General features: G+C 32.3%; 2 protein-coding genes across 2 annotated transcripts; both read right to left on the bottom strand.

Moving 5' to 3' along the window:
• Positions 1-3,723: 3,723 nt before the first annotated feature.
• LOC133178670 (uncharacterized) lies at positions 3,724-12,018 on the bottom strand. Its single transcript, XM_061313391.1, has 2 exons — positions 11,661-12,018; positions 3,724-3,929 (listed from the first exon to the last, which is right to left on the bottom strand). The coding sequence occupies exons 1-2, from the start codon at positions 12,016-12,018 to the stop codon at positions 3,724-3,726; spliced, it is 564 nt and encodes a 187-aa protein (XP_061169375.1).
• Positions 12,019-14,609: 2,591 nt separating this feature from the next.
• Positions 14,610-25,640, bottom strand: LOC133178669 (perlucin-like). The gene is made up of 5 exons (XM_061313390.1): positions 25,625-25,640; positions 19,323-19,447; positions 15,352-15,442; positions 14,994-15,201; positions 14,610-14,664 (listed from the first exon to the last, which is right to left on the bottom strand). The coding sequence occupies exons 1-5, from the start codon at positions 25,638-25,640 to the stop codon at positions 14,628-14,630; spliced, it is 477 nt and encodes a 158-aa protein (XP_061169374.1). The 3' UTR covers positions 14,610-14,627.
• Positions 25,641-26,050: the final 410 nt, after the last annotated feature.

Raw genomic sequence — 26,050 nt, 5'->3', positions numbered from 1 at the left:
TGTTTCAATTAAAAGAATGTAAAACGTTAATGCTGCGAAAAACCTTATTGTTATTTTTAAAATGCTGGAAGTTCTGTCATTAGAAAATTTTGTGTTATGTACTAATGTATAGTGTATGTGTACACAATAACTAGCATTGAAATTTTATATTTAAAAGAAGACTTAAAAGGCCTTATCGCAGGTTTCTGAATTATTGAAATTAAAAGCGTATTACGTTCTTTTACGATTATAGTTTATAAAATTTACCGCATTAATTAAACATTATTTGACTCAAATAAAAATCCCTGAATTAAAAACAGAGTTAATTAGATAGCGATCACGTGACCGTCATACGTCATATGCGACAATGACTGATCAGTTGTTTACATTAATCTCAGTAAAATATACACGATATAAACTAGATTTTCAGCGTTATAAACGACCAAATCACTTATTTTAACAATATGAGAATTGATACCAAATCGTATATGTTTGAAATGCCATCAGTAGAAAATCCGTAAAATATGTAAATACGATAAAGTAACAGCGACGATAGGAAGGTTTGTATGCAGCGAAGACGAAGCAACTTGCCTTCAAAATACGTGATTTGTCATCAAACCTTTATTTTTCACAAGTTCAACATTGTAGAATCTTTGGTATTGTTTATTTCTAATAAAATATCAATTTATGCAAAAATATCTGCGTATATTTTTCAAAGAATGGCGGTCTCGAATAATAATTCTCTATCAAGAAACATTACCGAATACATATCCAAATGTTAAAATAACAAACAGAAAAAGCAGATTAATTTTTTTCAAATAGCAGTAGATTTGGTAATATAAAATAAAACTAAAACTAAGCTTTTACAAAACATTTATTTTAATCAAGTTGTTTTTTTTTTTTTGTTTTTTTTTTTTTTTTTTTTTTTTATTGTTAATAAGCGACTGAATTATTTTCGATTTCAGAAAGGCGCCGGGGGATAATTAGAATACATGTACATGTAACAGTGTTATAAATTTCTATAGTAATTAAAAGCACCTACATGTAAATATTTACTTTTCCCCGCATTTTTCATACTTTTTATTGCATTTGTCGTTTATAACTCCGTTAATTGTGCTCATATTCTTATCTCTCTATCACCGAATAGTTGCATATGACGTCACAGCAGTATGGCGCCGACATCCAATTGAAATATGCATATCGCCATGTTTCATTTTTTACTCTTAATATCGCTTAAAATATGATTGCAACACCATTTATTATGTTCAGTATTTTAATTAAAAATGTTGTAGATAATATTTTTCATAAAATTACGATTTTTACGAGCATGCTATAAGTCCTTTAAACTTTAATGCCATGTGACCTTCACAGTGTCCAAATGTTCAAGACTAGGAAACTTCAAATATATCTTGGTAATTACATATGTAGCGATCCTTGTGCCAGTATTGAAGGATTACCTATTAACCTACATGTATCTACATGTATCTTTACAATTCTAACACACGGTTTTGTCATTAAAATAAAAAAATGCTTGACCTCGTCCTAATGACCTTTATTCGAGGTAATGATATACCCTATGTTCCTAAAGAACTTTCAGTACATACCTGGTCTCTCAATATTTTTAGTTTGTTTTAATGTCGATGACTTATGGTTTGAACATATTTTATTGTCTATAAACTTTACAACTGGGATTGGGCAAAAGTTCTTTAAACTTAATACGCTCTCTCCCTACAAATGAATTATACCAAACATATTTACATATATGGGTTTCAGCTTAAAATAAACAAGCATTCTGAGAGTATTGCATTAGCAATACTAGTCCCCTACCGGCAAGTGTAATCTGGTTCCCGTTAAGAATTGAAAATGCCATAATTCCGTCAAAAATCAATGAAGCGGGACGAAATGCAAACTTGATCTATAACTAATCAAGGTAAAGTCACATACCAAAAATCAGCTCAATATCTGCAAGCGTTAAGAAGAAAAATGTGGAAAACCCCTAAAAATTGAAAAGGCCGTAATTCCGTCAAAAATCAATGAAGCGGAACGAAATGCAAACTTGATCTGTAACTCATCAAGATACACTCACATACCAAAAATCAGCTCAATGTCTGTTAGCGTTTAGGGAAAAAGTGCGGAAAACCAAGTGGGACAGACTGACAGACAGACAGAGGGACAGACAGACAGACAGACAGACGGACGGACAGACTCAGAGGAAACCTATAGTCCCCTCCGTTTTCACCGGTAGGGGACTAATAATAATCAGAGGAACATTATACAATACACTTGACTTTTAATAGACTGATTGTTGTTCAACGTCCCATGAAAGATTTATTAACTCATATAAGACGTATGCTGGTGAAAGGCTTCAAGTTTACTCCGCACTCAGGGCCATTGAGCAGTGGGGGATCTACATCGTGCTAACGCCTGCCGTGATATGGGACGTCAGTTTTTAAGGTTTCATCTGAAAGACCCGCAACTTTCACTTCAAAGTGCTGGTCGCTTGATGAAGGTACGGTTTCTACCTATTTTGTATCGACTAACATTGATTGGTTATTATATATTATTATATATGTTTCAATGAACTATCAATACATATATATTTGCTTATAATGTAATTTTACATGTAGTTAAAAGTTAGTGAAGACAAGAATTTTAAATTTTCAACCGGCTAACCTTGACTTTGGTTAAATAACAATGATTTAGGATCATTACACACCTTTTTCTAATAAGCAAACGCTGTTCGAATACTATAAGCCAATTTTAATTCGTAACAGCTTTAATCAAATTTGCCATTTCAAAGTCCCTCTCCCACTATGATGTTTAGCGTCTGTATTATCATTCTACATAATAATTTAAAAAATGATTCGCAGTAGAAAATATTCTTGAGTATTATAAGTCAGCAAAACCCGTGGATAATTTCTCGCACGAATAAAAGTTGGTTTTAAAGTATATATTTCATTTTAAATTGACGACCAAGGCAAGGATTACACTTCTAAGACTTTTGACCTTGACTTTATCAATACGTACCCTTTTTAAGTTAAAAACACACTCTCTCTGATTATGATATTTTTACATTTTTCTTTTCTAAAGCTGTGACAAGAATAGTTATGATTTAAAGTTTGTGTACCTGTGATCTTGATCTGTCCAAGCGACCTTGATATGGACGAAGATGCAACTCTGCGCACCACAAATGTATCTTTTCAGTAAGAAATTCTTGTTTCTTTGTGTCAAAATTGTCTGCCGAGAATATTCCTCAATTGGTATCCATATCAAAATAAGTTATGAACAAAGACAATTCTGAAAATCCACATTTTTTTTAATTTTGACAAATTAATTTAAAAATACTAAGCACAAGGTTAAAACGAGATTTATCAGTTTATAACGTTTAGAAGAAATAAATACTGTAAAGTATGAATACTCTTAGAAAAAAATCTCTCACTAAAGCTGGATATATGGACGAGATAATTTTCGTTTTCGGTGTATACATGCAGGATTAATTTATTCTCCATCCAGAAAATGTCGATCGCGCCTCAGATGAGCTTTCTATATTTCCAACTCCAGAGATTGCATTGTGCGTTTTGACAAACGCAACATCACCTTTATTCAAGGGGACAACGACTATGCCAGTGGATGCATGACGATCACCATTGTCGTACGAGTTTGCAAGTGCACTGTTCAAGATGTCTTGATTGATAACGAGGTTAGAAAAGGCATAACTGCGGGCGTCTGAGTAGATATTCCAAGTTAAGACATATATCCCGTTTGATGGAACTGTAAAACTCCAGTAAACTTATTGTAAGAGTCTCCGATGTTTGTCTTCACGACATCAAAAATAAGTGTATGGTGAGGGGCTAATGTGTGTTCGTCCTTGTTCATATAGGCGTAGAATGCACATTGGTTATCTATTTCATTGTCTGGAATACTCTGGGATAAAAGTCGGAGTTCTCTTGCTACAAAAGATTGAATGTCAAAATTATCCAAAATTATAGTACTTTCCACGAAGTGATACAATATTATAACAATAAAAATAACAACTGCAACGAAATAATTATACTCGATATAGTAATATCATGTATTATATATTAACATTCACTGCTTGAAAAAACACCTTTACAAAACTTTACTTGCAAAGTAAATCTCATTAAAGGTGCTCCAAAAAGCAAGGTCATCTTTGTATTAACTTTACAAAAAGTAAAGGTGAAAAGGTAATCTTTACTTACACGAAAAGGTAATTAAATTTAACCTTTCACCTTTAATGCTGCATTAAAGTTTATATATATATATATATATATATATATATATATATATATATATATATATATATATATATATATATATATATATATGAAACTTTTTTAAATCCTTATTTGAATACTGGCTTTTGTTTAATACACTCGTATAAGATTTCAACAAATCGCTTTTGACTTTTAATAAATAGGTATCTGATGTGTCTATTATGTTACCCCCATCCCATTTTGATAAACTTGATCTTACTAAAAATACACAAATTTTCAAGCGTTATATCAATGTCCAGTTGTATTTAGTATTAGAGATTGTCATCTACAAAATATAAAAAATTATACTACTTTTGTATACTGTAGACGGAAAATCACAAATGCAAAAATGCTATCAGATATCAGAATATAGGTATATTAAACTTTAAAATTACCTATGACTTAACCTTTAACTTATCTGATTTGCTGATATCTGATAGATGGAGAGCTCTTTTTTATTTGCTTTTAGTTTAGATATATTGAAACCTTTTCTGTTATAATTTCTGCTTTATAAATATCTACCAAAAACAGTTACAAACATTACAAGATTACATCTTTTACTAGAACAGGCAATAAAATGACAAAGAATAAAATTAAAAAGGTTAAAATACAATATTATTTATCCTTTATGGTGCATATACATGTGTTAAAACTTCGCAGTTTAAAAGGAACTAAAAATACCTTACTCAGTTATTACTCAAGATCACGCAGCTATGTTAAGGCTTCCCGAAGCTTTAAAATGCGCTCAAAACATAATATGTCATTGCGAGGTCGGTTTTGGTTTTAATTTATAAGTACTGAACTTTAGTACTTCCAATTTATATAAAGGGTTTCCTCGGCTATATAATAGCATATTTGTTATGATATCACATGACTTCGTTGATCACGTGACGGTCATTTATAATTTTTTGAAGTGTTTCATATAAATCGCTTCGGCGCAGCTGATTAACACAATAATTATTAACATTTTGTTATATAAATAAACTCATCGTATCCTTGTGTATCCGAAATGTGCTTGGGAAAAGTCATAGTATTACTTGGGTACAAAATATTTCCTGAGAAATTAAATTTACCTACAAATTTGAGGGTATTTTCCAGACAATATCGTAGTCTGTATTAAAACAAAGCCAGCACACATTTTTCCCAAGCAAGATTCAGTTAGAGAACAACTTCTTCTTACAGATTTTCACAAAAATTCTCAGATTAATCCTCATTAATCACCTGTGCCAGACTCTTTTATACACACAAAATAAATTCTACCTCCAGCCACGGGTATAAAACAGAGTACATTTCAAAAGTATATTTTTCATAAGCATTTTGAACATGATGAATTTTAATCAAGGGTAGGTAAGCGGCGTATTTTTAAAATATTCGGACATATAAGACTTAAAAAACCTTTAACGACCCGTGAATTTTGCAATAGCTATCTAGCATTTTACATCCAGTTTGAAATAAAGTGTAAAGTTCATGACACTCTCCCCGTCATAACACCTCAAGTTTGCAGTGACCTGACGTCATTTTCCATTATGACGTCATATTTTGGTAGTTCAGAGATGTGAAGGCACAGCGTGCACTGTCATATTCTACGGGAAGCCTTAACCTACTTGCGCACTGATGAGAAACTACACAACATAAATGAGGCAAAGTACTAGTATTTCCAATTTAAACAATTAAAGGCTATCTAATGAGTATTTATGTACAGGTTAATAATGTTGACATCTTGTAAGCATAATGGTGTAATTTACATATTCACAAAATAAACAAAATTGCTTAAACACCTATTAGAATATAGGTTCAGATGTAGTTTTGCAAGATGCATAAGTAAATGCATGTGTCCAGCTTCACGCAGTGAGCCTGTTTGAGCTTGACTTTATACTTTGGATTAAATGTTATGTGTATTGTGTCTGTGGTAAGAGATTATGTTTGCATTGTGTCCATCTTCACACGCCTTGGAAAATATGTAACTGGTTGTGGTAGATGCTTGAGTGCTTGCGTATGTGTCCAGCTTCACACATTTTCATGTATGTGCTCGACTTCACACGCCTTGGAAAATATGTAACTGGTGTTGTGGTAGATGTTGTATGTTTGCATATCTGTCCAGCTTCACACATTTTCATGTTTGTGCTCGACTTCACACGCCTTGGAAAATATGTAACTGGTTGTGGTAGATGCTTGTGTGTTTGCATATGTGTCCAGCTTCACACATTTTCATGTATGTGCTCGACTTCACACGCCTTGGAAAATATGTAACTGGTGTTGTGGTAGATATTGTGTTTGCATATGTGTCCAGCTTCACACATTTTCATGTATGTGCTCGACTTCACACGCCTTGGAAAATATGTAATTGGTTGTGGTAGATGCTTGTATGTTTGCATATGTGTCCAGCTTCACACATTTTCATGTATGTGCTCGACTTCACACGCCTTGGAAAATATGTAATTGGTTGTGGTAGATGCTTGTGTGTTTGCATATGTGTCCAGCTTCACACATTTTCATGAATGTGCTCGACTTCACACGCCTTGGAAAATATGTAACTGGTGTTGTGGTAGATGTTGTGTGTGCTCGACTTCACATGCCCTGGAAAACATGTAACTGTGGTTGTGGTTAATGCTTGAGTGTATGTATATGTGTCTTGCTTCATACAGAGAGAAAAGTTTTGTGTGCTCTTTTCTACAAGATAATGATTATTTAAATATACTCCGAATACATCCTCTTAAGAAATGGATAATCATAATGAGTTACATACTAAGTTCCTCTGTGCACAATATACACAATTTTACTGAGATTAAACTTGTACAAAAACTCTCTTGCTGAATAACTTTCATTATTATAAATGCTTGAATGTTCATCTATAAATTTTCAGATATTTTCTAGTCAGTGTGTATATTCTTGATCACGATGGCATCCATATTTGATTCCCCTCTCTGTCATCTTTTCTTGGTCACCAATTAATTCAACAGTAGGATGGATACTCAGATCTCTCGGGTGTTGGACAAAAGGAGTGCTAATAATAAACATAATCTTGGAAATTATAGATAATAACATCCATTTCTTTTCCAGGTTTGCATTAATTAGTTATCTTTTGAAATTAAAGCACATCTGCAATATCCCTGAAAACTTGCCAAGATACTTAAAATGTTTGTAGCATGCTTTAACTACTTTAATTTTATTTTTGGAAGTTTAGAATAATAGAAAAGCAAGTTCATACATAAAAATAAAATGTAAAAGATCTTAATAATGAAGATTCATTTACACAATGTGATAACACATTGAAGTCAATTCCTCACCTGACTCTCATAATTTATCTTCATAATGGAGTTGATTCTATGATGATCACTTTCAATCATTTAAAAAAACTTCTTCATCTCAAACTATCTGAAGGTCATCCCAATTGCCACTCACCCAAAGTGTACCGAAACTTCTGACCTGTATAATATCCAAATTCAAGATTAAAATAAAAAATCTCTTCACCATATTGGTCTCTTTAAAAAATGTGAGAAAATAATTTTAAATACTTTTCTAAAGATGGAATAATGGAGTGAGTACCTAACAATGTTTAAAAATATTTTGATCTCTGTACAGTGATAACATATGAAAAAGTCATGTCCCTTGTAATTGAAAAAAACTTTGATTCTTAAGGACAGTACCCAACATGGAAATAATGTACATTTGTCTCTGGCACAACCAATCCACAAGAGACCTTTCCATACTTGGCACCATGCATTAACTCTCCACTCTTCATTTCTACAAAAGATAAATTATGAAAAGGTAATTTTTTGACTGTTAAGTCAGATTAATTATTTTCCAGCCAGTAATGAATAGAATATTTGATTTCCTTAATAATCAGAGACATGTTATTCATGTTTATCTCAAATGAACAAAGTTTGACCCCCCCCCCCCCCCCCCCCCCGTTGCCACTACAAAAGGAAATAAACTGACTCAGAAACTCTTAATTCACTGAGGTAAAGGAATTAGTGGCATCAGACAAGGAAAGATTATTATTCAATTTTTTAGTTCAGATGAGATCATATCTTTTAAACATTTTTGAGGTTAATATATTTTTAATCCATCCCCCCCCCCCCCGCATCAAACAAAAAATAGTCGCCCCTTTATTTAGCTGTCCTAAATCTATAACAAAATTTTTAATGATTTTTTTTTTCATTTCAATTTATTATATCTTGACAATGATACACAGTGGTAGTAGATACAATATAAATTAAGAGGTGACCCCTCTTCTCTCCCCCCCTCCCCCCACCCCCCACCCCCAGATGTTACGTCTGAAATGTTAAAAGACTGTTGTTCAATATCTTGAAAGACAGAAAAAAGTTATACACAACAATTAAGCACATTTTCATCACCTTGCAGTCAGTGTCGAGTGACACACGTAAACAACATCCCGCAATTTCTTTGTTTATTCTTGGCGGAATTTTGTGGCCTTGTAGACTGGTTCCCATACATTGCAAGTGCCCTGAATAAGTCATACGCTTATTGGTTTTGTTTATATGAGGTAATATCAGTAATATGTCCTGTTCATTTGACAAGTTTTACTTTAAAATACTGAAATATATATTATCATGTTATACCGATGTTTTCCACCGCAGTATTGTGTAATCCTCTTCATTCAAGTCTTCTTGAATACAAAACGAACGATTTACTTCTAACAGTAACCCAAATATGGCACTGTGTATTCGGTTGAATAGCCAATCATTTCAAATCAAGTTGAGCGGGTCTCATCGGACTTTCTGGTATTTTTGACGAAAATATGCAACCAGTGATCAGTTGATTTAATACCTTTTCATCTACCGGTAGATTTAAGGAGGTTATTGCTTGGAAAACTGCTCGAGCTCCCGGGCTGGCGTGCACTGCAGGTTTGTTTACGTTTTCCATCTGTTTTCAGCATACATTGTGGAACATTGAAACTGATGAAAGTCAGGAAAAACTACGCTAAATATGTATTTTAGATAAGTAACTTGATAAATTAGGGATAATGTTCCATTTTTTTCTGTAAAGGATCATGGGTTAAACAAGACCAAGAAAAAACAATTCTAGGTCACAGTTTTAGAATGTTTAGCTGTTTACATTAATGCTAGAAAAAAAATAGAAGCCAGGGTAGGGGCCATGTTCTTAATAGAGGGCAAGTTAGGTTATATTTTATAGATATTATTTTGTATTCTAAACCATGTCCATTTTTCAAAAACAGGTACAGTGAAATCAATTATACAGGTTCTTGAAGGAAAAAAGTCATGGATGACAACAATGTATAATTTACCAGACCAAGGGATACCAATGTTTTTTGATGGTACTTGTACATATTAGTTTTTAAAAAATCAATAAATGGTATCATTAAAATGTTACTTAAACAATTATTTACATTATCAATTGCTTGACTTGTTCGGGAGTCAGTATAATTATACATTTCTGTTTTCAAAAAATGTGTTACTACTTTTTCCAGGCTCCATCTACTCAGCTTACTGTGAGAGAGTTAACACCTTATTGACAGATCTTTCATGAAGAAGAAACACTTGAGAAGGGTTCAATAGTTTAATTTTATAGATGGCAAGTATTGCTTAGACCTAAAGTATTCTTTAATTGTGAAGAAAACAAACATAAGGGTGTTTGGCAATTCATAACTATTAACTGTGATTGCATTGTGTATTTTTAAAATCATTCTTTGGTATGCTTCAAACTCAAAAGTATTTATGAAAACATTGACTATATTTATCCAGATGTATGAAATGTTTATCTAAAGGATGAATTCCATTTTAGCATGTTATCTTCAAAATGAGGGACCTGTCAACTTTTACAATTCCAAGATCAAGAAATAATTCATGAGCAGCAACATGCTACTTGGAGAAAGGTACATATATCCTAAACCATAACTTGAGTATCATACTATAGCTCGATAAGCAGCAACTATTGGTCCTTTTGTTACCTGATTACTAAGAAGGAAAATGGAGTTAATTATATGTGTTCAGTAATTATCCATAGATACTCATGCCAGTACTTTTTCACAAATTATCTTGCAAGTAAGACAAACATTTTCCAATTCTGCAAAAGTATCTTAGCTACAGAAGGTCACGAGAAATCTTATATTACTCCTACATTAGTGTATTTTGTAAATAATCCTTTCAAAAGAAAAATTAGGTAATGATAAACAAAGAAATTACAGAGTTATTAAATTTTAATCTTAGGGGTAAGATAAGGGCTAGTGGCCCAGTCCATTTATATCATAAAATAAGTTAATAACAACATGTTCATCTGTTTGTATCTGTCTTATTTGATAAGATTAGCATCATTTTTTTGGTAAAAATAAAGGCTGACATTAATGGTTCAAAATATTTTCTTTTTGAGGTTAAAGGTCATGTATGAAATTTTTATATATTAATATGGTTGCATCTTGTTTCAATTTTCATTAGTCATGATACTGTGAATACTGATATCAGAGTTTATTTGAATTTATAACACAGATGCCTATGAAAATATTCATATTCATGTCACTGAAAATATATATTTTTTTTTCTTTGAAGGAAAACAATAGAAGACTGCCTGCATGAGAATAAAAGTTTTGGACTCTGAAAAGGAAGATGTGACAAAATATATATTTGGACAGTTGTTGATTTCCACTTGATTTCCACAGAAACGCATGTTCAGTAACAAGAAAGCGGAGCACAGTTTCATGTCAATTCAAATCTTTAAATTCAAGGATGAACAATTGGTTCTTTATACAAAACAAAATGACATGTTTGAAAAGGATTTTGGTGAAATGTGGTCTGTCCTGGATACTTATTTATGTGTATGGGATTTGCAGGATAGACTATGAACAACAGATACTGTCAAGAAATTTGATGTTTGGTATAGTAATAAAGAAAGTTTAAGTCAATCTGTCGTTACTTTGCATATTAAGTATGATGTCCAGACTTCTTTTGCAGTTTCAATTTGGAAGGAAAAGCTTATTTATTATATGCATAAGCTTTATTCAGAAGAATGGAAAAAGTAATTATTAACTTTTGTGGCTATTAAAGATGATATTTAATTAAATTTAAGATTTGTAATTATCAGCTTTAATGAACCCCAAATACTGTGTTTAATGTTTGTAAATATTAACTTTACTTTTTTGTAAAGTCAAGAAAAAGTGGGACATTACATCATATTTAAGTGTATGTAAAGTTAATGTAAAGGTTACCTTTTCCAACTTTGACTTTTTTCAGAAAAGCCAATTAAAGGCATTGTAAATAATAGATTTACATTATCTTTACTTGTTTTGTAAAGCCAAATTTTCATGCAGTGATTTGTATATATTAGATATTACAAATAAAAAATCTAAATATTAATTATACGAAAAGATAATTGTCATACTCTATCAATTGCACCTTCCTTGAAATTTACTAACAAGAATATTAAACTTACAGGGGGGTCTCTGTTTAACATCCTTTTTGAGGTCCTGCATTTTCTGTCTTTCTTTATATATTTCAAAATTTGTCATATAGGAACCATTTCGTTTCTGATCTTGGTCTGTGGTAGGGCTATGCACAGAATTTGCACTGGAATATTCCTTCATACTATTAATGGCATCGCGCAAAATTTTTATTTCCGAGTCTTGAGTGGCAGTTTTGATCGAAAGTTCTTTAATTGTTTTTTCCTGTTTCCCGGTTTTAATATGTAAGTCATTCACAGTTTTGGTAAGTTCCTCTATCTTTTCTCTAAGACTTATCAATAATTCTTCTTGTTGATGGAATGTTCCCAGTAGCTTGTCAAAATTTTGCATCTTGCTTTGAACTGTTCCTGTCTGGAAAATTATCAAAAAAGCTAAGATACATTGGCAGGTATGAGTAGATACCATTGTTAAAGTATTCACTCGAACTTATCTCTCTCAGTAGAATCCAAATGATAAGAAATAATGTCGCGTTAAGAATGGAATTAGAACACAATTCATTCACCAATTCCAATCGTTCTAAATGAAATAGTGTTTGACTGTTTACCATAACACTGGCATTCAAAATACTTTTGTAAAACTTTAGAAAACGGACGGTGAATGGCACTGTATGTATGTTTTCTTACGTAGAACAAAATCTCGCAGAATTCATATCATTAAAACTTGGTATTAATTTGAATAATTTAATTTTGATTGTATCACGCAATTAGATTGGCTGAAAAAATTAGTTAATATCGTATAATCTGTGTTACCTACGTCACAATATGACTGACGTCAAAAACGTGTCAATCCGCTTGACATTTCATTTAAATTTTGTACAAATTGAAGCTATTTTAGGAGACATTGTTTTATTTTTATTTTTCATGTTAGAAAATTAAATTATAAGATATAGATTTAACAACTATCTAAGCTATACTTGTACATGTATAACCTTTGTTGGAATAGTTAGCGCTTTTTTACAAACTGCTCTAATCAATTTGATTTGTTCTTATAAACAAATTATATAGTCTATATTTAATTCAAATCTATGTACTCTCTACATAATTACATTTATCAAAAAAATCTATAATAAAAAACAGTATCGTCGGTCTATTACAGAAAAAGAAACTTCAACACTCAACCCAAACATATTGTGACGGTTCTTCACCAAGGATAACAAATATGAGATCTGTAGTACAGTGTAACATTCAAACAATTCCAGCTAAAAGAAAATAACACGAAATAAGGACACTAAAACGAACCAAGTTTCCCCAGATATATACTGAGCGGTCACGGTAGCCTAGTGGAAGGGCCTTCGCTTCGTGATCGTGAGGCCGCGATTCAAGATGTAAACATAGGTAGTGACTGTTCCTTTGCCATGAGACCTTAAAAACCGAGGTCCCGTGTCACGCTAGGAGTTGGCACGATAAAAAACCCTCACTGCTCAATGGCCCTGAGTGCCAAGTATAGGGGTAAATTTGAAGCCCTTCATCGGTATATGGTGACGTCTCTATATAAGTGAAAAATTCTCGAATGGGACGTAAAAAAAAACAATCAATCAATCAATCTAAATGTATATGTAAAATCACTTATTTTCGTGGAGTCAAATCTTTGTGGTTTAACGAAAAAATACTGGTTCGAGATATTTGATTTCCGGGTTAAATGGGAAACATGATACTGCAGTATATGATTTTAATATTTCATTGGGGATATGAATTCATGAGTGTCGTCATACCACAAAAACAACGTAAATTAAACCCTCACGAAAATTAATTTTTTTCAAAATGTTGTTGATACCCATGTTTGCATTTTTTTTTTAAAATTTCTCAATCGCTGAACTATGACATCACAGCCTATGACACTGTGTAAAGAAAAGACAGAGGCGAAGGGAAATTAAATCTTAGAAAATGTTATGAAGAGAAAATTCAAGATTTTATAGTTGAATATGGAATTTATTTCAATCGTAAAAATATATTTATTAAAATCCTGTCCCACTCGTTAAATGAATTCCATATCCAACTACAAACCATCAAAAATCCGCTATTGATATTTCTCATTAAGTTTCAAATACAGGTAGTACATGTGTAAAGATGTTCTTAGTTCATAAAATAATATATATATATATATATATATATATATATATATATATATATATATATATATATATATATATATATATATATATATATATATATATATATATATATATATATATATATATATAGTTCATAAATTAAATTTCTTTTGGGAATTAAAGCAACATTTTATATGAGTGAAAAGAGGGATTGTAAACCCTAAAAGGTTTATTCCTTGCAACTAGACAAATTGACTTTTGCAATTTATACCTTTTCTTTCACCACAGAATGATATGCTTCTATCCTATATATATATATATATATATATATATATATATATATATATATATATATATATATATATATATATATATATATATATAGAAAGCACAGAGAAATTCATTTTTACATGGATACCCACTTCCTGATATATCCTGATTAAATAGTACTTTAGAGTTTTCCTCTCTTTTTTTCTCTTTTTCTATATGAAATACTTAATTTAACATAACATTCAGTTTTGACAGATTTTTACTACAATAATGGCATTTTCGATATGACTTGAAGCTTCAGACACCATGAAAGAATAATCACTGTGTCAAATTAGATTAAAAGATCTACAATTGCTCTCCCTGTGAGGTGTTTTTACGACTATATAGTTAGATTATTTAAATGAAAAGCACAAGTTCATCTAATATCTAAAGTATAATGGTATTATCATTGACGTAAGAATAAGAAGAAAGCTGGGGAAAATTTTGAAAACAAACACTGGTAAACAAAAGATGCGCTAACTCGACGAATCACAATATGATCAACTTTTATTGGCCTATAAAAAAAATAACCAGGAGGTAATAATTTTTACTATTAAAAGCTGGCACCATAATGGAAAATTCATCCAACCAAGTCCCCGTGCATGGCAAGTTCAATTCTAAAAAAAAAAAAACAGAGTTGAAAAACAAAATTCATCAAAACTGTTTTTTTAAATCACAATTAGTATATGCCGTAAAGGAAAATTTCCTCATCTTCATTAAGATATTAATGTAAAAATAATTATTCAATGTATTATTTTTCAATCACTTTATTCTGAATCTTAAAATCTACATGTACGTTGAATGTTATTTTCCATGCCAAAAGTGTACATTTGCACTTTTGTATACACCAAATTGAGGATTGATAAAAACATTTGAATACATTCAGCTTAACATAACAGTTATGAAGATAGAGCGGAAATAGCCATACAAACTGGAAAAAAATTACTCTTTTTCACATATGAAGCTGTATTTTTTATCGCAATAATCATCGTTCCAGTGATGGTTTAAATTTCCCGCCAGAGTCATGCACGCTGCACTAACACCATTAACTGGTTCCCCTGGAGACCAGCCTACGTATGTGAACGGGCGCTGTCTCGTCACCCATACCCACTGGCCTTCTGCAAACGCGTCTGTTGCACCCACCCAGTAAGTATCTGCAAAACAAGATGACTGGTGCTTTAATGAGGTAGTCTAAAAACATTTTTGAACATTCTTTTACTATAGCAATCTCTCTCTCTCTCTCTCTCTCTCTCTCTCTCTCTCTCTCTCTCTCTCTCTCTCTCTCTCTCTCTCCGAGTTCCTACCATGACTTGATGATATATGGTGTCGCAGAAAATTATCTTCGTCCTGTGTATCGATTTCTGCTAGATGAGAAGAAAACCTCTGACAAAACGCCTGCATGAAATAAAAGAAGAGATGAAACACTAAATACAACTCCGAACTAATTAAAATCTTCAATCTGGAATGACAGTATAATATTTGCAATCCACTTCTACATCCATGTGCTGTTACTTCAAACACTTTTCTTTTAGTTAAACATACTTGGCAAAAAAGTCTCAATAAATTTTACAGATGGCCCTGCCCTCTTATTTTAGTTGTACAAGTTTAGTTGAAATTGTAAACATCTGATCATGGATAGCCCAAAGCAAATTTATGCAATTTTTGTCATTTTTGAGCGTTAAGTTACTCTAAAATGGTCAACCGCGTGGAGCAGTGGTTAGAGCATTTGCTCTAGAGTCTCGGTGTAAGAAGTTGATCCTTACATCGTGGGTTCGAATCCCACTGCGGGACGTGGAGACCGAGGTCTCGTGTTGCAGTAGGTGCAGGGACGAAAAAGATCCCTTAGTGCTCAATGGCCCGAAGTGCCGAGTATAGGTCAATATTTGCAGTGTTCCATCGGCAAGTGGTGGCGTCTAAAATTTATTTTCAAATAGCAAAACCAATTCACTCATCCCGAATATACAGGTGACATGAAGCATCAGCAACATGACTAACATCTATGCTACACTGTTTAAGGTAGGAATTATAAAATTTTGGGATTAAACATCCTCCAAAAGTACCCCAGTGATGACTCATCCTAAGAGCAGAGGCCACAAGTAGAACTAAAACTTAAGTGATAATATGCATTTCAAAAAGCCAAAGCCCGTGTCACAGTCAAGGTAGAACTTCCAATCACAAAAGAACTGAATTTCTCTAAAACATCTTGATCTAACTCATCCGAAAAATATACGTACTCTGCAGAATCCTAAGCGTGACTGATAATATGTATATAAGGATATATGTGCGAATTGGCCAAGCCAATATAAGGATACCTGTGCAGAATATTTGTGCAGAATTGGCCAAGCTAGGACTTTTAGCTAATAAATTTGCACCCAGCACATGTTCCTTAATACTCCTCTGGAAATTGTAGATCAAATGCAACACAAAAAGCTCTTACGACACACATTCGTAAAGAACCAAATCCTTTTTATCATCTAAGGAGCCCCTTAGAAATCAAATTCTAAAACTTTTGTCCACAATCACATGTCATGCTGAATCAATCATAAGCTTAACATATGCATGACATGCTACGTATTAAACAAAATTGCTTTTTTTTCTTTCTTTCACTTAAATGTAAGAGGAGTCGTGTTGAGAAGCCTAATTTTTGACATCTGTTTTGCCTGCTTAGAAAATTTGGACCAGAAAATGAAAGTTCAAGACCTTATTGCACATCTTTAGGACCAAATCAATCAAATGCGAAGAGAATGTTTCTGCTTCCTCGACACCAGAATATAGGCTCGGATCTGTAGTTATGGATATTGCCAATCATAGGCTTTTTAAACCCCCGCGTTTTACTGAAGAAAATGCAGCTAAAACAATCCGTTTTTCCTTAAACTTCAATATGCCAACAAAGGAATTGACGCGGTTAATATAAGTAATATTCTTAATCACAAAAGGGTCCAGTCTTGTATTTCACCATATTTCAAGTTAAAGACTACACCTTGTATTTCCTACAAATATACATCGACTATTGCTTCAACACTTTTTAATTACAAGAAAACTTTACAGGGCCTGGATATCGAATATCTGAAACATAATCCTCCATCGTGTTCATGTTCTTTTTCACCCTATAACTATAGTCCAGCTGGACACGTTATTACTGGTGACGTAAATATAGTTAATAATGAGAACCTTAGATCACTAATTTTAAATGGTCCTAAATTTAGGGAACCCAGATCCTTCAACTGGCGTAAAAATTTCATAAATATCATGGATTCTGTAGAGGACTACGCCAGGCGATGGGCCAGACATGAAAAAGAAGACCTTGACACTTTGTCAGAATGGATTAAATGTATCAGATGTATGTTAAAATCGCGCATTAAAAAATTGAGAGGCAATATGAAAACCATCTATCCTTCTGTATTCAATAATCCAGAAGTGAAAAAAGAATTAGATAGATTACATGATCAGTACGTACTGGTCCCTGCTGACAAAGCAGGTAACAACATTGTCTTTGTTTGTAAGGCTCATTATATTAAATGTATTTTAGAGGTACTTGGATTTAATTCTACAAGTGGTAATCCAACTTATACTCATAGTTCCCTTTCTAAGGAAGAAATTCTTCAAAATCATATGTCAGTTTTGAATATTTTTAATATTCCAAACAACCAAAATGAATTCGAATTACCATATTTATATTGGATTCCGAAACTTCATAAAAATCCTTACAAACAAAGATACATAGCGGGTTCCAGTAAATGTTCAACCAAGCCTCTATCTTTACTCCTCACTAAGATATTAACAGTGGTGAAGGAGAAACTTCAAGAGTACTGTGCAACAATATATTCGAGAAGTTGTGTAAATCAGATGTGGATACTTAAAAATTCCAAGAAACTTTTGGAAAATTTGAAATCACAAGATTTTACCAAAATCAGCAGCTTAAAAACTTTATACTTTTCAACTTTATACACAACCATTCCCCACGATAAATTAAAGTCCAGGCTTTTTGATATCATTGACAGCTGCTTTTTCAATAAAAATGGAACTCGTAAATATACTTACCTTGTCATTGGTCATTTGCAAAATTATTTTGTTAAAAAACATTCTGATTGTACACACAAGTACTCTGAAGTTGACATTAAAAAGATGCTTGAGTTTCTGATTGACAATAACTATGTGGTTTTTGGAGACCAGGTCTTCCAACAATCTATTGGAATTCCTCTGGGTACCAATTGCGCCCCGTTATTAGCAGACCTTTTTTTGTATTCATATGAAGCAGAATTTGTCCAAAATCTTGTACGTGAAAAGAAGAAAACACTTGCTGTGGCCTTCAACTCGACATTTAGATATGTCGACGACGTATTGTCAATTAACAATGGCTATTTTCATTCTTATGTCGATACGATATATCCTGGTGAACTTGAGATAAAAGATACCACAGAGTCTGACACATCTGCTTCATATTTGGATATTTTACTTGAAAAAGACGTTAATGGTAATCTAACAACCAAGCTTTATGATAAACGTGATGACTTTAACTTTTCAATCGTCAACTTCCCTTACTTATGCAGCAATATACCTTCATCACCTGCATACGGGGTATATATCTCTCAGTTGATTCGATACGCAAGAGCATGCTCTACGTATGTACAATTTCTAAAACGAGGTAAATTATTGACAAATAAGTTGATGAAACAAGAATATCAGCGGTCTCGTTTAAAGTCATCATTTCGTAAGTTCTTTGGTCGATACAATGACCTTGTCAGCAAATACAATTTATCATTGAGTCAAATGCTGACTGACGTTTTTCATACAAATTGTTAGGCCATTATTTACACACTGAATTGTCGACGGATTTTTCCGTTATTTCCCGATCATAACAAGGAGCACACGGCCGGTGTGACCGGTCGGCAGGGGATGCTCACTCCTCCATGGCACCTGATCCCACCTCTGATGTTTGGAGGTCCGTGTTTGCTCTGCTCCTATTTTGTATTGTATAATGGACTTTTGAGCTTGAATATTGTTCGTTATCTCTATATATTTCATTCTGCTACAATGTCCATCTGAAGAGAACCCATGAAAGAAAGTGCGACAAATGGACACATGAAAGAGGATAATAGCAATATGCTCAAAGCTCTTTGGAAGGTTTAGGTATAATGAAATTCAGAAAGTATTTTTTCATTACAAAACATTTTCCTAGTTTTACCTATGTAATCCATATGGATGTTGATACATTATTCATATCATATGTTTTTACGTTCAAATTTATAATTATATGTTTTATAGAAATATATACCCCCGCTTCAATCCAGTCAGTTTTGAGATCTCTGACAAAAGCATAGCAAGAACGTCCATGTAAGTACCAAGACTCTGGGCAGGGATTAAATGTTACTGCTTTGGTTGTTAGGAAGGCTGTGCATACTGCAAAATATATTTTATCTACAATATATTGAGACATTTATGGAAGAAAAACATTTCAGACCTTAAAAGCAGACAGTGAAAAAAGCCGACAGCATTCGGCTTGAACAGGAAGAGAAATGCATCTATGTGGTAATCATGCAAAATAATTTTTTTTAAATGTTTTAATTTTAAGGATTCTATTATGAAGACTTCTTAATTTGGTCTTAAAGACAGAACCTATTTAATTTGTGAATACTTTATTGTAATTTTTTAATCCAATTTAATGTCTCCTTCAGATGATACAGATTATCCAGCATACCTTGATGCTGTTCGTGACAAATGTCTAATAAATTAAACGTGATGTAAACAACTTAAATCTACATCTTATGATGATATATTTGTATAATCTGGCAATTATTTAAGTTGAGAACTTGAGAACTCATTCTGCTTTCAGAAGACGTAAAAAGCTTTACACCCCCTTCACCTAAAATGAAATATGTTGTACAGCAAAGTACATGTACAAAGTACAATTTTTATGATTTTTAAATTAAGGTTAAATTATTAGGAAAATGAGATACATATGTTTGCAGGATATCATAAGGAAAGATTGTAAGTATTCATACCTAAAATAGAAATAGAAAATATCCACATCGTGTTATATATGTCTAAGTTCTTTGACATATGATTACACTTATGCCTTATCTTTTACCTTTGTCTTTATATTAATATGTAAGTGGCATGAATGATTGTGATGCATATGTAATACTAGTATATGAAGTTTAAGAAAGTTTACTATACCATTAGAAGAGCTGGAGCGATATAAAGCCATGCAAAATCATCAACATATGTGATTATAAAAAAAAATTGCAACTTAAGTTATGTTTAATTGTAAATTGAATACTTTAAGCCTCGTAAAGACTCATTTTTCTTTCAATGTTTCTCAGTAATGTTCTATAACGTATTTTTTTTAAAAAAAAATGTATAGATGTATTAAGTTGAAGCCAAACAGGAGGAAAGTCTGCTATTTCTTTATATTTGAGAAATTTGACATATACATCAATACAACCAAAATAAGTAAAAAAAAATGTTACCCATCCGTACAATCATTTTTTGTAGCATCTTCCCTTAACTGTAATCTTTTTTAAGTTGAAGCAAACAGCTTTAAGTATGAGTTTATGCATTAATTTGCAGTTTTCAAACGGCAAATGGTGGCGTTGTGTCCCAACATGAGTGAACAATTTTCAAGAAGATATACAGCAAACAAACAAAAATGCAAAATCACATCTGTGTAATAATTTTTCCGAATTATTTTGGATAGGTACAATTATGCTGCTTTTTACTTGTGACTCAACGAAATGTTAATTTTACATAATAATCTCATTTAACAAGATTTAGTACTACAATAATTACGGAATATCTTATTTTTATTTGACTACTGTAGATTCCTTATTTTTCGCAAGTATTTACGATCGCGAAATGGCTCTTTAACGTCAAATCGCGAGAATTTAATTCGCGACGCAGTACAGTTAAGGTGCCAAATAGAAATATTGGTGAATTTTTAAATAGAAATACATTCTTTACAAGGATGGGCGTTTCCTTTTAAGACTTTACTATTATCGGACAAATGCAATGTGGTTAAAAACTACATGTTGAGGACGATTATATTTCTTATTTAGACTTGTCACGTGATGTGGCAGTCACTTGATTATAGCAAATATACCTGAAGTATTGAGGTCATCTATAAATTCTAATATTGCAAGGGTATAACAAAGCTAAAAATCTAAGTTTAATTATTTTCAACACTCTTTGTAGTTTGTGAAAAGTGCTGCGAAGCTATATAGACTCTACTATCTAATTGCTAGAATTACATTTGTTAGACCGTATGTTGAATATTTTGCTGGTCAAGTACATTAAATATAGATATAATTAATTCATTCGCAAGATTTCAACAGGTTCGCAGCACTTTTCAAATATCTTCATACTTCTTGAGTTTATGTGTAAAAGCTTGTCATAATTCATCGAGGGAATGCCCTTGCAATATATCGATTTAATATGACCTTTCTATTACCCTTCAAGAATCTGCATACAAATATACGACAGTATCGCTTATCTAGGGAATGTACGGGACGTATATATATGAATAAAATCATAAAATAGACATCGCATCCAATTTAATGGCTTCTTATATATCTACAGTTTATATTCTATTTAATTACAAAAAACATTTTTCATTGTATAAATATAACTTGATCCGCCTGTCACTGCATTCAACTGCGTCAAATTTTACGATATGACGTCACATTGAAAAGTGCATTGCGATCAGTGAATTGTTAATATATTGCTGTGTGGGATTTAACCAATGACAATAATGCATGCCCTAGTTAGTATTAATGTATTTTAAAGCTACATGTATTCAACAGTTTAAAATAGCAAATCATTTCATTTTGTGATAATTTGAAGAAATTATATTTTTGTCTGATGTCATAGTAAGCATTTCCCGTGTAAATTAGGCCCCGCTTCCTTACTGAGCCATAACAGTGCTGAAGAGAGGGTGGTTGGTCAAGAAATTTGACATTGATTTCAGCACCATAAAAATGAAAGCGTGTAATTTTATTTCGCGAGTGGTGCTTCTCGCGAAATTACGCGATAATTAATTCCTCGCGTATATATTTAGGAATCTACAGTATATACATCTCAAGTTGTTCTTTGTTTAAAAACAATTCTAGAATACATGATGTCAAAATGTGTTTCGTCAACATTGAATATAGTAATTTCACTTTTTTAATGAATTTCCGGGGTCCACAAATCCCGACCAATCACCGGACACTTTGACATACTATTTGGTAAACAAAAGAAGACGCTGTATGACAGACATGTCTTTAAGCCTCGTTATCAACATTTTTAGAAACGTCAGACGATAAATCAGGATGGAAGATCACAATATATATACATTAGGTTTCAGGATTGTTTTCAGCTCTGCCAAAAATCGTTCTGGATCTTGTAGATCATGGATAACTTCATGTAAAATAATAATATCAAACATTCTGCTTCTGAGATGCATCTTTCGAGAGTGTGAAGAAAAGGTTTGGATAACTATACGTGTTGTATAGGTCCTTCATTGATATCTGTGCCTGTGATATTAATATCTGGATAGATCTCTGCTAGCTGTTGACAGAGTTTCCTTTAACCGCAACCACAATCAAGATTATCATTGATGGTGAGTGTAAATAGAACATGATCTTATTTGTTTATGCATAATTTCTTGATAACAAAGCAATAGATATTCATATACATTTGTTGCCTCTGCTGAAATGTACAGAGAATTAATTCCAGAGATTTTACTATCATAGTGACTGGTCTTTGATACCAATGTCTTTCAGGTTAAGGTTAATATCAAATTTAAGGTTTGCTTTGATGCCATTTCTATAAATCAAACATTAGATATGATTTAGATAACAACAACATGCAATTATTACTTGCAATTTTCTTACCCTGAGTATCTTTGTAGTGATTTTCAAAAACTGGCCCTAAATTATTTTGAAACCAATCATGGTCAAAAGCATCTATTTTGTTGAAATTTCTTAACTATGCCAAATCTATCTGAGAAAAAGGATACCCTAGTGGAATGAAACAACACTTATAATTGGTGTTTATTATTTGTGTGACAGACTCATGTTTTATATATTATGCACATGTACATAGCAAGGCATATTGCATATGCATTTATTCATTAACTTAATTATGTATATATTTCTTATTTGTGGCACACTTCTACAGCTGAATCAAATAATTATTCATTTAATCTGTAGTTAAGTGTATTGACTTTTAAATAGTTCTTTTCCAGGAAGGTCCACAGTTAGCCTCAGGGCTGTAATTATATTCTGGCCATGGTCATTTTGTATCTTTTAATTTCATTGTTTTTTAGTTTGTATTATGCTTTTGGATTGGATTTTGTTTTTCTCTCCAAGTTTTCTTTGTGTTTTTGGTCAATTCATGCTTGTTTGTTAAAAGTGATAGACATGTAGTTTTGTCATTGAGTTATCCAGCCTTTTTTTCAATAAGAAATTGACCTTGAGACTTCCATTTCTACTTGCATGGTAAGTATTTTTTTCATACTAATATAAATATATTATTTTAATTTTATTAAATGTGAAATCTTGCAGTCTTTTCATTGAGTTGACCAGCCTTTTTCAATAGGACATTGACCTTGAGAGTTACATCACTACTTTCATAGTAAGTAACTCTTTCATATGTAGTAACAATAAAACACATTGCTTTTTAATGAAGTCGTAAATGAGATAATCTAAAATAATTTAAAGCAATATTATTATGACATAAACGTAGTGCAAAAAATTGTGTGCATTTCAAAAGTATACTTTTCCAAAGCATTTTGAACACACTGAATTTCAATCAAGGGTCCGTTACAAGCGATGCATCTTAAAAATATTCGGACATATTATATTTAAAATACAATTACGACACGTGAATTTCCAATAGTGATCGAACATTTTACATGCAGTTTGAAGAAGGTGTAAAGTTCATGACACCTTCCCCGTCATAACAGCTAAAGTAGGCAGTAACTTGACGTCATTTCCCATCATGATGTCATATTTTGGTAGTTCAGAGAAATGAAGGCACAGAGTGCACTGTGATATTTTATGGGAGGCAACTTACACAGTACGCTTTGTTTTGTCATACTTAGAACGATGTTGCAAACGTGATTTTCTTTCATATACAAACAGCCTATGCATGAGGTATTTAGAAATTTTACATCTTAGGAAGCTATTGACATAATTATTTGTAAAACTAGATATCAACAGTTTTGTTTAAAGTCAACATTTTGCAAATTCTATGGTACAATCTATCATTAAGTAAAATGTTGACTGACATTTAACATTCGAATTGTTAGGTCATAATTTTCACACTGAATTTTCTACGGATTTTTTCCTTTTTCCTAATCATTACAAGGAGTACGTTGCGGGTGTTTCCGGTCGACAGGGGATTGCTTACTTCTTCATGACACTTGATCCCACTTCTGTTGTTTATAAGGGTCCGTCTTTGTGCTGCTCCCAATATGTATTTTTTCGATAGACTTTTGAGCTTGATTGTTCTTCGTTATCTTCATATCTCATTTTCATGGCTTGGGGTGGAGAAAAGGAGAAAAACGCTAAATTTATTTTTTTAATTTCTTTTCATTGTTGAATATATGAATCGAAAAATTAGCATATTTTATCTTACAAACATACAAAAATAACTTCTTAATATTATTCAAGTCAATTTAAAAAAAAAAATTAATGGAAATCAAAGAATTTCCAAGCCACAGATATCTCAAATTTTCATAAGTGTCCTATAAACCTTCTAGATGAGACGATGTCAGGTGTCGAAATAGACGATGGAAAGAAAAAAACACTGCCGAATAGCAGATATAATGCGCAACATGTCATCGAGAAATAGTAGTGTCCCAACATGAGTGAAAAATTCTCAAAGGGACATGAAGCAAATTTAGCAGCATTAGTTCATTTTCAAATGACTTTGGATAGTTGCAGTAAGTATGCTTTTAAGTGCATACTTGTGAACTAAAAAAATTAATTTCTGAAGTTATCATTATATTGCTGGCAAGTCATATTTTGTTTTCGTCAATTATTTATTTCATTTATGCACTTATTTATCCAAAATACAAGGCATGTTTGGGTCTGAAGTATTTTACTTTTTTTCATTCCAGAATTAAAGTATCATGAAAAGATGTTCTGGCTTAACTGAAATGGTATCAAATAAAATTCATGACTTATATGTAAAATTGAAGATAACGAACAGTGATCAATTTCATAAATCCAGAAAACAAAATGAATCATGAATAGGGTAAACACATGGGCCCCTGTTATCAACAGAGGTGGGATCAGGTGCCTAGGAGGAATAATCATCTCCTACTGACAGGTCACAGCCATCGTAAGCCCTATACATGTATTGATCAGGTATACGGAGTACTCAGTAGTCAAATTTAGAATAAAATCTGTAGCTTCCCTGCTGCGTAAATATACTTCATGAAGGTAGCGAACCTGTTATGGACAAGTTGTAATGAATGGGTGGACATTTCGCAGCCTTTCATTTGTGGATCGGATTTTTGGTACCTGTGCCAAAGAAAAGATACAGAGCTCTTGATGAATTTTGAAAGTTGTGCAACTGCATATTGGGACTCACCGTCTTCAAACGTCATTTCGACATCTCGTTTAGCAACAATGGCCCTGAGTGCCGAGTAAAGGTCAAAATTTGAAGCCCTTCACCGGTATAGTTGACGTCTCTATATGAGTGAAAAATTTTCGAACGGGACGTAAAAACAACATACAATCAATCAATCAATCAATCAATCGTTAAGCAACATGTAATTTTGGCATAGCAATATGTCAACCGGAAGCTAGAAAGTGAACTTTTTCACAACCGTTCTATAGTTTTTTTTCCCATTTCATTTGTTATAATATTTTTTTAAAAATATGAATGAATCACGCATACACTAAATGAAAAGGATTTGAGCGTCTTCGTTTTTTTTAAATGCTCATCGGAAACTCCTCCTTTTTTTTATCCGAAACACTTAAGGTTGTACATGATACTTTGTCATTTAAAAATGTA

Source organism: Saccostrea echinata, unplaced genomic scaffold (assembly GCF_033153115.1).
Source record: "Saccostrea echinata isolate AGI-Se365-2 ecotype Australia unplaced genomic scaffold, CSIRO_AGI_Sech_v1 ptg000003l, whole genome shotgun sequence".
Lineage (NCBI taxonomy): Eukaryota > Metazoa > Mollusca > Bivalvia > Ostreida > Ostreidae > Saccostrea > Saccostrea echinata.
Note: the sequence above shows the minus strand (reverse complement) of the source record. Positions and strands in the feature narration are given on the sequence as shown.